The 15044-nt window shown below is 36.0% G+C and overlaps 1 protein-coding gene across 5 annotated transcripts in view; it reads left to right on the top strand.

The window, feature by feature from the left end:
- LOC109058305 (espin-like) overlaps nucleotides 1-15044 on the top strand; it is a 71032-nt gene that overhangs the window by 11319 nt on the left and 44669 nt on the right. For all 5 annotated transcript variants that reach the window (XM_042762904.1, XM_042762906.1, XM_042762905.1 and 2 more), the window contains exons 3-4: nucleotides 10115-10301; nucleotides 12794-12976. In XM_042762904.1, the coding sequence (XP_042618838.1) occupies nucleotides 10115-10301; nucleotides 12794-12976 (370 nt within the window). The remainder of the gene's footprint in view (nucleotides 1-10114; nucleotides 10302-12793; nucleotides 12977-15044) is intronic.

The following is a 15044-nucleotide window of genomic DNA, read 5'->3' as shown; positions in this document are numbered from 1 at the left end:
CCTCCCAGAGAATTACTAAAAACTATATACAGTTTCATAATGTGTTATATATAATATCACACATAATTAAGGGAATAGTTCACCTAAAAATGAAATATTGCTGAACATTTACTTACAGTACCCTCAGGCCGTCAATATGTAGATGAATTCTTAATCTGAACCGATTTGGAGAAAATTAGCATTAAGTTCATCAGTGAAGGGTGCTGTCACAGTGATAGTCTGATAAAAGCAGGACTCCAGACCATCAGTTAATATCTGGTGCAGGAAAAAGCTTTGCGATTGTAACAAACAAATCCATCAAGATGTTTTTAATATGCAAAGATGGGTAAACAGTCCAAAACTGTTTTAAACAAATGTGTTGGCAGATTGTGATATGAGAGGACAACAGGGGATGGACTTTTAAAGAAGTGTTATTGGCAAGGCAAGGCATGTTTATTTATATAGCACATTTCACACACAATTGTAATTCAAATACACATAAAATTAAAGAAAATAATAATAAAAAAATAATCACTACTAAACCAAATAAAATAAGGAATTAAAAACTTTGAAAATGATTTTAAAATTGATTTAAAAGACTTAAAATGAATTTAAAACAGTTACGAATAGAAAATTATTATACATAAAATGTAGTGCAATCAGTTGGGACATTGCACAGTGCTCATTCAATAAATGCACAGCTAAACAGATGAGTTTTGAGTCTGCATTTAAATGTGACTATAGTTTTAGCACAACTGCGGGCAGCATAATAACTAAAAGCGGACTCCCCTTGTTTTGTGTGAACCCTTGATATTTCTTACTGACTTGATCCTAATAAACTGAGTGGTCTGTTAGGTTTATATTCAATGCATATATCTGCTATGTATTTAGGTCCTAGGCCTTATAAATGAGTGATTTATAAATGAGTAAAAGTACATATCACACCAGGACCTGAGGACTGGTATGATATGCTCAGATTTTCTGGTTCTAGTCAGAATACTGGCAAAAGTGTTCTGGATGAGCTGCAGCTGTCTAATGGTCTTCTTGTGAAGGCCGGTGAGAAGACCATTAGTCAAGTCAAGTCACCTTTATTTATATAGTGCTTTAAACAAAACAGATTGTGTCAAAGCAACTGAACAACACTATTTAGGAAAACAGTGTGTCAATGATGCAAAATGACAGTTAAAGGCAGTTCATCATTGAATTCAGTGGTCATTCATCTCAGTTCAGTTTAAATAGTATCTGTGCAATCATTTGCAATCAAGTCGACGATATCGCTGTAAATGAAATGTCCCCAACTAAGCAAGCCAGAGGTGACAGCCGCAAGGAACCAAAACTCCATCGGTGACAGAATGGAGAAAAAACCTTGGGAGAAACCAGGCTCAGTTGAGGGGCCAGTTCTCCTCTGACCAGATGAAACAAGCAGTTCAATTCCAGGCTGCAACAAAGTCAGATTGAGCAGAGGACTCAACTGGTTCCTGTGGTCATGTTCCCAGTGGTCGTCTGAAACAAGGTCTTCACTGGGGATCTGTCTCTGGGGCTCATCTAGTTGTCCTGGTCTCCGATGACATTCAGGGCTGTAGAGGTCATCTCTAGGTGCTGATCCACCATCTGGGCTGGATACCTACTGGATCCAGGTGACTGCAGTGACCATCTGACCTGGATACAGATACATTACAATAGTCCACCCTGCTGGTGATAAAGGCATGAACAAGTTTCTCCAAGTCTTGACTGGAAACAAAACATCTAATTCGTGCAATGTTTTTTAGATGATAGTATGCTGATTTAGTTACTGCTTTGACATGACTACTGAAATTAAGGTCTGTCTCCAGAATCACACCAAGATTCTTGACTTGATTTTTAGTTGTTAGACCCCTAAGAGTCAAGGTACTGTATGCATTCACCTTGAGAACTTCAGTTTTTTCTTTGTTTAACTGAAGAAAGTTCTGGCACATCCAACTGTCAATTTCATCAATGCATTGGCAGAGGGAGTCAATGGTGCTGCAGTCATTTGACAATAAGGCTAGGTAAATCTGGGTGTCATCAGCATAGCTGTGATAGGCAATTTGGTTCTTTCTCATTGTTTGACTTATGCTGGGTACACACCAAAAGATTTTTTACATCTTATAAGTTTTTCAAAATGTGATAGACCACAAACATGAGGATAAAAAATCCTAGATTTAACTGTTTTGCTCCTATAGTGTATGGTGTGCCATGATGTGACAAAGACAGGAAGCACACCACACATAAACAGATTTTCAACCAGAGTCTCGACTGTGAACACAGGAAATCTTGCAAAATCTTGCGAGACTTCAGAATAAGCTGATCCTCCATCTCTGCTGTCCACATCAATTTCACTTTGTGCTGCACCATGACTGCGAGACTTCAGAATAAGCTGATCTCCATCTCTTCCATCATCTCGCTTTCTGATTGGATATTGTTTAGTTTCACATGATAATCTCCAGAGCATGTGCGCGTTTGTCCTTGGGGTTCCCCCCACACATCAGGATTTCTGATCGTAAATATTAAACATGTTGAATATTTACGATTTGCGATCGGGGCAGCTCTGACATTCTTCCGATCAGGTTTGGACACTCTTAACACATCTCACACCAAGGGTAAATCTGATAAGATAATCTGTAGAACCATCAAGATAATCGGGACATAGCTAGGATTGTCGGAAGGGGGGAAATCGGCCCAAAATCAGCCCGATTATCTTTTGGTGTGTACCCAGCATTAGTGGGAGTATATACAGGCTATACAAGAGTATAGCATACAAGAGTGGTGCAAAAATTGAGCCTTGTGGGACTCCGTATGTCAAGGACGTCCACTTAGACTTATGCTTTCCTATACTCACATAATAACCTCTCCCTTCTAAGTATGACCTGAACCATTTGAGTACCATCCCAGAAAGCCTGACCAGTTTTCCAGTCTCTCTAGTAGTATGTTATGATCGACAGTGTCAAACGCAGCACTGAGATCTAGTAGGACCAGCACTGATAATTTGTCAGAATCAGAATTTAAGCGAATATCATTTCTTTTCTTAATGAGCGCTGTCTCTGTGCTGTGATGTGGTCGGAAACCAGATTGAAAATTGTCCAGGTATCCATTTGAGTTTAAGTATTTGTTCAGCTGATTAAAGACTACCTTGCCTATAAAAGGAAGATTTGATATTGGTCTATAGTTGCTCAATATGGTGTTATCAAGATTGCTCTTTTTCAGGAGGGGCATAACAACTGCAGTTTTCAGGGAGTTTCAGTTTTCAGTTTTCAGGGAGCTAATCACCTTCCTGATATTATTGATCTTCTCAGAAAAGAAGGAAGCAAACTCATTTGCTGTCGGAGAGCATTTAACTGGCAATCTGACTTGGGGGGTTTGTCAGTCTCTCAACAGTAGCAGAAAGAGTGTGAGTGTTGTTTAAGTTACTGTTTATAAGGTTTGAGAAGAAATTCTGTCTAGCTGTGGCTAGTTTCACATTAAAAGCATGAAGTCTCTCTTTATAGATGCAATAGTGAATTTCAATGGATTTCAGATTCATATTTTGTCCAGCAGCGACAGTTTAAAGTTAGGATGATATACACAGCTTTTCACTTTATAAGATGTTTTAATTGAAACATCTTATAAAATATTCTACATTTTGCATGGCCTGAGGGTTATTACATTTTCAGCAAAAGTTTTTCAGCAAAATAAAATTGGGTGAACTATTTCTTTAATAACTGCTACTGATAACACATGCATAAAACTGTTTACAAATTCAGTAGGTAATAGTACTTTATGAGTTGGGTATGCAGTAAATAATTAATGCATTTTATCATTCCTCCTTGAGAACTATTTGCTAACTGTGGATAATTTTGTATTTACTTAAATCATATAAATCCAAACCCAAACTATCTCATATAAAGCAATTGTGTCTCTTAGATACTCTTGAATGCTGGTATAAATTGACACAATGCTGACACAAACAAAACAGCTATTAACACGTTTAATCAAAAGAGTAGATCAGCACAGAAAATGGACTTTAAATTTGGGAACCTACACTAGCAAAATAGTAAATTGGTCGGCATCTGTTATACAAGTATTTTAGTATTTCTAACACTTGCATTCAAATTTTAATATGGCATTTAGCCTTACTAAGGTCCATTCTCTTGTACTTTAGCATACTTTAACTCCAGTTTATGAGAATTAACATAAGATGGTATAAATTATATAAAATTAAAAGACACTTGTATTACTTATGTTACCTGTTAAAAGAACACATCAATAACACAAAAGAGCTTGTTGCAGAGGCAATTTACATTTACCATGTAATATATAATAGAGAATAAAAAAGCAGAAGACTAGCACACATGAGAAATTTTGTCTCCTTCTGCTGTACATTTGTCTCCTGTCTTTTGACCGTGGCGGGACACACCGAGCATTATCAACTCCGGTCAGACTGACTGCTCAATGGAGCGTGCTGTTGGCGTCATTAGGGTATCAGTGTCTTTTGTGAAAGGAGAATATGTGCCGGGACAGATGTAGATAAAGGGAAGGAACCGTCGATTTATGAGAAGAGATCAAGTTGGGATGTTGCTCATGCGTATCCTGTTCTCACAGGCCATGGAGGATTCTCTTGTGATAACGCTAATGGCTCAAATGAATGCACTGGTCATAAAGCTTAAATAAGGTGCCACAAAGAAGGTGGGAGGCAGTTACACAACCAGCTAATGTAGATTAGGGGCACTAACTTGCTTTAATGACCTCGTGTCAGAGATGGGAGGATAGATTCTTATTTGTATAAAGTGTAAGGATCAAAGGTTATTTTTTTATTTGTATAATGTGTTAGAGTTTAAGGTTTAAATGTTTATTTGTTTTTTTTGTTTCTATCAATCTTTGTTTCTTATTTTGTTGTTTTGTTATTATTAAGCCAAAAGGAAAGGAAAACTACTGCTTACATTTCCTTATAAAAAAAAGGATTTTTTTTTTTTACTAATGTTTATACAGTATAATTTTTTGAATATTCACCATGATACAATGTAATAAGTGGTGACCTGCAATTAAAGAGCTATTTTTACCTGATCTTAAGTTTACTTTTTTGGTGTAACCTAATATATTTAGGTTGATTCAGTAATGTTAAAGGTATACTCCACCCCAAAATGAAAATTTTGTCATTAATCACTTACTCCCATGTTGTTCCAAACCCAAAAAAGCTCCGTTCATCATCAGATTAATATTTTAGATATTTTGGTTTAAGATATTGTGGATGAAAACCGGGAGGCCTGTGACCAAATAAATAAACAGTGTCAAGGTACAGGAAAGGTATGAAAGTCCTCATCAGAATACTGATACTCCATCTGCTATCAGACGTGCAATCTGGGTTATATGAAGCGACGAGAACACTTTTTGTTGAAAACAAAATAACCACTTTATTCAACAATTCCTCTCATTATCACCGTATGCTGCGTATGCTTTTCTGTATCGTCCGTGCCACAAGGATGCGCTGTTTTCTTTCAAATCAAAACTATATACACGTAGAAAGTCATTATTTTTAATTTCTTCGCTTACAAAAAGTGTACTTGTTGCTTCATATAACCCAGATTGCACGTCTGACGACAGATGGAGTATTCTGATGAGGACTTTCATACCTTTCCTGTACCTTGACACTGTTATTTATTTGTCAGTCTATGGGACAGTCTATGGGCCTACAGTTTTTGGTCTAGAGTTTTTCATTCTTAATTTCTTGTGTTGTTTTGTTATTTGTTTAAAAATTTTCATTTTGGGGTGGAGTATCCCTTTAAAGAACATTGTTTAGATGTTACCACATGAAGCACATTTTTTAGGCTACCATTTTTTAAGTGAACATCAGCTACAAATACAGAGCAGCTGATGAGATGAGATTGTAAAGCAGTAACAGAAGGGACATTTTCATCATTTATCTCAGTCTAACAGGGTTGTTGTAAAGGTATTGTATATGTGAATATGTGACTCTCCCTTCTGCACTTTCCTTAAGCCCTCCTCTGAGAGAGATTCTTAATCTGGTCATAAAGTTTACAGAATTTGAATTATTCTTTCAGATTGTTCTTATTCTCAAATTCAGCATACTGACTCATTGATCAGATTGGACCACATTAACTGTAATTGCATGAAGAAGTGCTACTGTACAGCCAGTAGCACTGGAACAGAAGTGCTAATGTTTTCCATTACTCTCCTGTATCATTCACGGTTGGTTGACATGTTCTTGTTTATCAAGGTCTTCCTCATGTAAGAACATTACTGTAACAATCAAAAAAAAAAAAAAACTGATTAACTGAGCCTTGTGAATAAGAGGTTAAGTGGGACTTTGTTGGTTGAAGTGCTTTGCTCTGCCACACATCTTCTGACAGCTGCTTCTGTTACCTTTTCACTCAAGCCTAAATTATTCATACAGGAAGGACAGCTGTGCCGCAAATAAGGCTGTATCATGTCAGGGACCTTTCTGAACATACAATATACAATAGTTGTGATGTCATTACAAACACTGTTTCCGTAGAGTTCCGGACAACATGAATCTAGGCTGTTCACTTTGAAATTAATGTTTATTTTGATGCACCACCAATACTCTTCATTGGTTTTATTGGTGAAACAGAGTCTTTTTTAATATAAATTCTTAATGTAATGTAGTTCAGTTGGTCCATAGTGTAGTCATTTCAATAATCAGAGTTAAATCTGTGTGTATGTTTGTTTTATTTGTGATCATTATGTAGCTTTGTTGGTGTGTGTGTGTGTGTGTGTGTGTTTGTTTGTCTGTCCACTCCAGCACAGGGGTGTTGTGTTTGGGCTCATTAAAGATTCACATGTCTGATCACTTCCTAATGACTGAGCCCCTGATTAATTCCTCTTCCTGTTTTAAAAATTCAGCATCTCTTTGTTTTTTTAGAAGCCTCTCCACCACAGTCACATGTTTGCTATTTTGATTTTGTTTGTTAGATAAACAACACATCATCTCAAGCATCTAGAAATGTCAGTATCTACTGTGAAACATATCTATTGCATGCAGAATTTATTTACAATGCTTTTAAATTGACCGCCTTGTTTTGTCTGATTGTTGAAGTAGATGATTCCCACAGTCAGACTGTTTACCTGGTTACTGGCAGGTTTTAATTCTGCTCTTTAATCCTGTATTTGACTGTGTATGTGTGTGTGTGTGTGTGTGTGTGTGTGTGTGTGTGTGTGTGTGTGAGAGAGAGAGAGAGAGAGAGAGAAAGAGAGAGAGAGAGTGCAATACATTGCAATCTGACAAATCAAGAACATTATATATCATATATAGAACATTATATACTGTATAACGTTATAATCAGCAAGACTGTCTAGCACTGTGAATCCAATTTTGTGTATGTGTATCCAATGTGTATATATGAAAGTGAAAGTGTGAATAGTATTATGAGGAGTAATTTAATACCTTTTGAGGTGACCCATACTCAGAATTCGTGCTCTGCATTTAACCCATCCAAAGTGCACACACACAGCAGTGAACACACACACACACCGTGAACACACACCCAGAGCAGTGGGCAGCCATTTATGCTGCGGCGCCCGGACAGCAGTTGGGGGTTCGGTGCCTTGGTCAAGGGTACCTCACTCATGGTATTGCCACAGCCCGAGACTCGAACCCACAATCTTATGGTTAGGAGTCAAACTCTCTAACCATTAGGCCACGACTTCCCCATATATATATTATATATATATATATATATATATATTTAATATAGTAATGTTACTTTTGGGTGATATAGAAAGTCTGCATACATTGCACAGTATATATACTATATTGCTGAAATAGTAAGTAGTATGGCTGTATTCTATTCTGAACATAGCCAATATTGAATCCACATAAAACATACATACTGCAAATATATCTTTGCATTACTTTTCATAATAAAGATGGTTCAGGGGATGAGAGGATATGAAAACTATGTGAAGTTGTATGCAAGCCATAAAGAAAAAAACAAAAACAAAAAAAATGCTTTTCTTCTAGGAAGATGTCGTTTTTTTCCTGTACAGAGCCAGCAAATACAGCGAGTGGTGCAGGGATGGTTGTTTTTATTGAGTGATTGATTGATTGTTTGTTATTTTTTGTAATAATGATGAGCTTTATAGTATTTATAGGAAGACTCCTGTTCTCTTCTAGAACTCCTGCTGTGACTTTAAGGAAGGATCTGGGACAGACATATTAATGCTGTATGCTTCTTCTGGAAAACAACAAACACTGGACCGGTCTATCACTTTGTCTCAGAGGGTCGACGATGTGAGGACCCTCTTGGAATTGCTCAGTTTCTTATAATGCTTTGTAATATTTAATAAGGTTTTGGCTTGACTAGGGTTTTGGATTTAAATAGAGGACGGGTAAGTAAATTTAATTTGTGGTTTTGGTGGTGGTGGGTTGTGGGGTATGGTTTGGGAGTATTTTTTGTAGTTTTTTTTGGTGGTTTTTTTTTGTTAATAAGCACATATTAATTCCTTATTCTACATGGCCTTATTTTACATCCCCAATACCTAAACTTAACAACTACTTTACTAACTATTAATAAGCAGTTGTAGTTAATAGTGAATAAGTGTTCCCTGTTCTAAAGTGTTACCAAGATTACTTATTTGGTTTGCACTTTGACACATGTGTCAGATTTGTTGTACTCTTTAAGCACAAACAAAAACATTACATTTTTACATTTTCTGAGGGGGCTTGGCTATGCAAAACTCTCTTTCACAATACTTAGATCTTTGTGGTTGCCTATAGTCAAAAGTCCTCATTTAGTCTCTGTAGATAAGGTTTGGGCCTCTCCCTCTATGTACGTTTATGAGATGCATGTTTGCATATTTTATTATCTGCCATTGGAAAATCAAAAGTCCAAACAGAGTTGGAAGGTAAATGGCACAAATCTCCTCAACAAGCCGCACAGTTTGAGCAAAACCCCTAACGTTTAGGCAGTGGATACAAATAACACTTAAAATCATGCAGCTTGTTATCTTCTAAGTCTTCAGACTCACTATGCAGATGATAAATGTCACAGTTTTGGTTCATCCAGGACTCTTATTTTGATATTGTTTTCTTAATCTCCTGAGTTCAGTTCCTGTATTTTTCCTGTTTTCTTTGTTACCTTATGCTGCATTCATGCCATTTCATAATTTTTGTGATTTATAGATAATAATACGTGACATTCTACTTGGAGCTGTTTCACACCCCTTGGACTATGGCACTTTCAATTCCCTAAAAATACAGCCTAATGAATCTGAGATGGTCAGGTGGTACAAGTTGTAGCTCTCAGAAAACTCCTAATTCACAAGTTGTAATTACTGAGTACATGGAAACTTTTTACAAGTTGATATCTCGTAATTATGGTGTTTACAATATGGTGTGAACGCACATTTAGTTTCTGTGAGAATGTCACCTGTTGCCTTGGTTATTGATCAGTCCCACCTGTGCCTTGTTTTACTCCTCATTGTCTTGTGTATTTATATTCCCATTTGGTTTCGTGCTTTGTCTGGTCTTGTCTTTACCATGTGAAACTGTTACGTTGATTCCTTTTAAGTTTGATTGATTTTGTTGTTTTTATTTTTAATTAAATTGCACATTGATCTACATTTCCTCATCTTTGATAATGTAACAAGCAAAAAGGAATATTAGATTTACCCTGAAAGAGGGACCTGAGTCATATCTAGAGACCAGAATATCACAGAGATCTAAGGGTGGCTACTTTTGACTTCAGACAGAAATCAGCCACCTAGAAACCTCACAGAACCACGCAGCAGCTATACCTAGAACAGCTTAGCAACCATTGGCTCAACACTCACAACACACTATATTATGGCGGTGAGATAATATGAAATATTATCAGGGGTGATGTAAAGCTAGTTAGCTGCTCTCGGCCTGTAGAGTCACCTTTTGAAATGATCATTTCATGTCAGTTTAAAGTAATGCAGTAATTAAAGGTACTCCGGAGTTCTGTGTAGTCATTTTGGGTTAGGTTATTGCTCGTGAGGTACTCTGGAGTTCTGTGTAGTCATTTTGGGTAAAATTATTTAAAAATAGAGGTATAATTTAGAAACACACTAAATATTTTTATATTTTCTAACCATCCCTTTTTTAAAATGTATGATTTCCTCGTTTTTGCTTGTGTTTTAGAGTTGTCAATTTCCAAACTAAGAATGGTGCCACACCACTATACCTTGCATGTCAGGAGGGCCACCTGGAAGTCGTCCAGTACCTAGTGAAGGACTGCGGGGCGGAGCCAAGTATCAGAGCCAACGATGGGATGACACCGTTGCACGCTGCTGCCCAGATGGGACACAACACTGTCATTGTCTGGCTGGTGAGCTAAAAACAGCTTTTATTCACAAGTTGTTCTTAATGAATGAGTACAGTACTGCAAACGTAATGTTTGATGTATGATTTAAAGCAGTGGTTCCCAACCTTTTTCAACTCGTGGCCCACACAACCAAACACATATGTTTGCGCGGCCCACTGCAAAAAAATGAACTGACCCCGCTATTGTTGGGTTAATAACTTAGTACTAAGAAGCTAAATTATTAACTGTATTATTGAATGAACTAAGGCTGTGCGATATGGACAAAAAAAAAAATTAAACTTTGATCAATTTTGTGATTTTGACACACAGATATGCTTTACAGTCATAAATGCATTCAGGATGAATTTGAAACATATTTCCAAAAGAAAACCAATTAGAGCTTTATCAAAAAGTTGTAATGTCTCTAGAACAGACACAAGTCAAAATAATCACTAAAGGTCATTATTTCACTAGTAAATGTGTAACAAAATTTCTAGACTTATGGCAAAAAATATAAATAAATAAATCCTCAGTCCAGGGACTTTTTTTTTGCCATACATTGTTTATAGAGCTCATTAATAGCGGTGCCTCAGGTTGTTTGAAATAGATTTGTTATACATTATACAGGTTCAACGTACTCCGTTGTGCAGTGCGTATAAAGTATGTGTATTCGGTGCAGAAGCAGCAGCAAGAGCGCATTATTGTAACGTGGAAGCACATTAAATTAATGCACGAGCGCGAATCTATCCGCTCCTTTGCTCTGTCACAAAACCAGACGCGCGTGCTCACATACATGCTGCTTTCGCTCGGAGAGAGTGCGCGCACTTAAAACGTGTCTCCTCTCACTTAAACTGCGTCCTGTACACCCACAACTGACCCTAACGCTCTGATCCGTTAACATGGGCTCAGAAAAAAGGCGCATCACAGACAGTGTGTGAACCTGTCTGTGTAGGCTTATTCCCAGCGTAGGCTTATTCCCAGTCTGTTCTGTTCTCGCGCTAGGCGCGTTGCATTCTGATTAGATCGGATGGCATACTGCGGAAGGTCAGGGCCCCGGAAAATCGTGCTATAAAGCGATTTAGAAATCGCGCACGCTCAAATCGTGATTTTATGACGATTTCTATCGCACAGCCCAAGAATGAACTGGCAATGAACAGAAAATAACTCGGGCTTATTTAATTATATATATGAAAAGGTGTTATTATGTTATGACTTAGACATTTTTACATATATTAACAATATTATTATTTATTTTAATAGTAATTGGCGGCCCACCTGCAATACCATTGCCCACAGGTTGAAAACCACTGATTTAAAGCATAAATATTTTGCTATGGAATGTTTACAGGTTTAACGCTAGATTGTGCTTTACCAATCAAATTATCACAGAAAATAATTTTCACTTTAACAAGAATGGAACATAAATACCACATATACAAGTTCTCAAGCAGCAACAACCAAATGTTACAGAAAAGCATCCAAATTTGTGAGCATGAAATGTATTTATTTATCTGTCATTTTTATTATGTTTTTATATTTTATATTATTATTTTCCTTGCTCTTGCAATGGTTGCTATTGTTATTTATCCTACACTGTAATAAAAAAAAGTACAAATTACAAATCTTTGAAATTTACAGGAAAAAACAGCAGCTATGATTGCCAGAACCTTGCCATTTTAGGTTTTACAGATTTAACTTAATTTACATTTAAAACCATATTTCATTAACTGATTATAATGTTAATATACTAATATCTGTTTTGTACCTTTGTAATACACTGACAACCACCAAAAACAGGTGAGAATGATGAGAAAGTCACGCGATGAGTCAAAGTTCATCAGAAGCAGCTTTTCCACAGGCTAAGGAAGTAAATTTTAATATACAGAAGGTGCACACAGTGTCATTCGCACAAATACTAAACACAATTATGGTAACACACACGTCATTAAAGTAATGCAATTAGCATTAATTAACAACATAAGATAAACATAAAACCCTAATGTACATAACTTAATAAATAGAAACTAAAACAAGCTATTTCAGCAAAAAACATCTTATGTGAAGTGCCATGCGGGGAATTCAGATTTACATTTCAAATTTAATAGTATGTTACTGTAAAACTGCATTAAATGTAAGATTAGATCTATTACAGTTATTCACTGTAAATAGTAAGGATTTTACCAGACAAGATTTGCTGTAAACAGATTTTGGGTACCAGACAAAACTTTGGTGACTGGGTTTTGTTTACGGATCTCTTCTGGCAGGAATAATGTTGGAACAATGTTGTGTAGCAAAAACATTACATTTTGGGCATTTTTAGTACTTAAGAAGTCTTGCTTTATCCTTCATTCTGTTTAATTACTTGACATTGCACAAAACTGTTTGTTGGTATTGCAAACTGGAGGTGCATCACTTCAGCCAGGTGTGCTATTTGAGCTACTATGATGAGCAGTATTTTGCACCATTGTTTAACATAGTTTCTGTAGGCTTTTGATCAGACTTTTTGTCTTATATAGATGAGTTTCACAGAAATCAGCCTGTCGGATAGAGACAATGATGGGGCCACTGCCATGCACTTTGCTGCCAGCCGCGGCCATGCCAAGGTCCTCAGCTGGCTGCTGCTGCACGGAGGGGAGATCATGACCGACAGCTGGGGTGGGACGCCTCTTCATGACGCAGCCGAGAATGGAGAGCTGGAGGTATGTGAATGTTTCTCACATCTCTCTTGCCTTGCATTACAGCTCGAACATCTAAAACACATCACTGGGAAATTATATTAGGATACTGTATTTCGAATATTAAACTACGGGCAGTATTTGTGAATTGTGAATACACCATAAATACATTTAATTATTTTTTATTATTGTTCTTAATGGTTGATAACTTTTTTCACTATGAAAAAGTTTGTTTGTTTGTTTGTTTTTTGTTTGTTTTTTTGTAGGAAACAAAACAATATTACACCTGCACAATAAGATCAGATGCTGACTATTATATGCAACATATGATAACAGTGATTGTGGGAGAAATAGTTTAGTGGAACCTCCCACTCAAACAATGCCAAGATTAACATCAAAATTAAACAAATGTTATAAATAATAATCTATAGTCTAAAGCAAATGTCTGTTTTAGTGATATACTGTATGGTTCTATTAAAAGAGAAGCTGTGTCTTGACTATGAATATGAATAAAATCAAGAAAATTACATTTTGAAGTTTCTATAAACTCATAAGCTCATTTTTAATTATGATTAATTTGTCTCCTGCTTCTGCCCTTTCCTATCTTTCTCAGTCAACGTTTTGGCTGATAGAAGACTTTTAATATAGTTTGAGTGCCAGACAAAACTTTTAAGGCTGGGTTTTAGAAACCAAAAACTGATCTCTTCAGGCAGAATCCAGTGTCCGAGGTCGGATCTGATAATTCTGACTTGATCGAACAATCATGTGTAACAAAAACTTTAAATTTTGGATGATTTTAGTTTTTTAGAAGTCCTGCTTTATCCTTTATCATATATACTTACTTAACATTGCATAAAACTGTTTGTTAGCATTGTGAACTAGAGGTGCATTATTTCAGACAGGTGTGTTATATGAACTAGCAGTATTTAGCAGTATCCTTAATTATTATCAAATATCTGTTTTATTGATTTACTGTATAACTCTATTAAAAGAACAGCTATTTTTTTATTTATTTTGATTTGAATAAAATCCAGTAAATTAAGATTCTTAAACATGACATTTTGAAGTCTTGGCATAATATATGGCTTTAATAAAATTGATTATTTAAGAGAAATAGGCAACATATTATAGTATATTATAAGGTTTGGTTAGTATAAACTCTCAGCAAGTCTATAGCAATTCAGTAGAAAGTTTAGTTGAAAAGTGATATTCTTTAAAAGTGATATTCTTTTTCCATTTCATTTTGTATGTACAATATATTAAGAATTATTATTGCCATTATTAATGCAATTATTATGCATTGTTTATGTTTTATTTACTGTAATAATTATTATATGCCTTATTTGTAGCATTTATTTCATCAGCAGCCTAAGTTTTTTTCTGTTGTATTGTAGTATAGTTCAGTGGCTAAATGATACCTGGTTTATGTTTTTCCTTTCTGTGTTGATTTTTTTTCTTTCTTTTTTTTTTTATTTGATATAACATTTATATTCACCTTCATCCTTCACTGATCAGGCAACACACTTTTATTAGAATGTATTATTATTAAAATAAATACATTCTTAATATAGAAAATGTATTCATACCATAACCTATATGTGATTTTTGTGAAAATATTGGAAAGCCAGTTGCAGAAAGCTTAGAACTTTCCACAGACGTGCGGCACCTTTATTCGTTTGTGACATTATCCATCTGAAGGCTGCTGACAGAAAGAGTGGGACACAGAAACAGTCAGAGAGTATTGTCTCTCGTTCTCCACCTGAGGGCCAAACGCATGGCAGCTGTCATTAACAAAGTACACTTTTTCTGCATTCATGAACACCAATCATACTTTACTTAATCCTCTCAGTCATATATGTCAACAGACAAATATCCACAGCCTCCAGGAAGAGCACGCACTCTTTCAGTGGATTCGATTAGTCATGTGCACAATTCTGTGTAATACTGTGTAAAACACAGGGTTTGTTCACATCCCTAACCCAATGAATGAGCAATAGGAATAGTATTGCTTGCTTTAGCAGACAGTGGTAAATGTATTTAATAACGCAGCTCCAGATAATCTAGAGCTAATCTGGGTGTTGATGTAAATGTC

Source organism: Cyprinus carpio, chromosome A8 (assembly GCF_018340385.1).
Source record: "Cyprinus carpio isolate SPL01 chromosome A8, ASM1834038v1, whole genome shotgun sequence".
Taxonomy (NCBI): domain Eukaryota; kingdom Metazoa; phylum Chordata; class Actinopteri; order Cypriniformes; family Cyprinidae; genus Cyprinus; species Cyprinus carpio.
The sequence above is the reverse complement of the archived record's forward strand: the minus strand, read 5'-3'. Positions and strand labels throughout refer to the sequence as shown.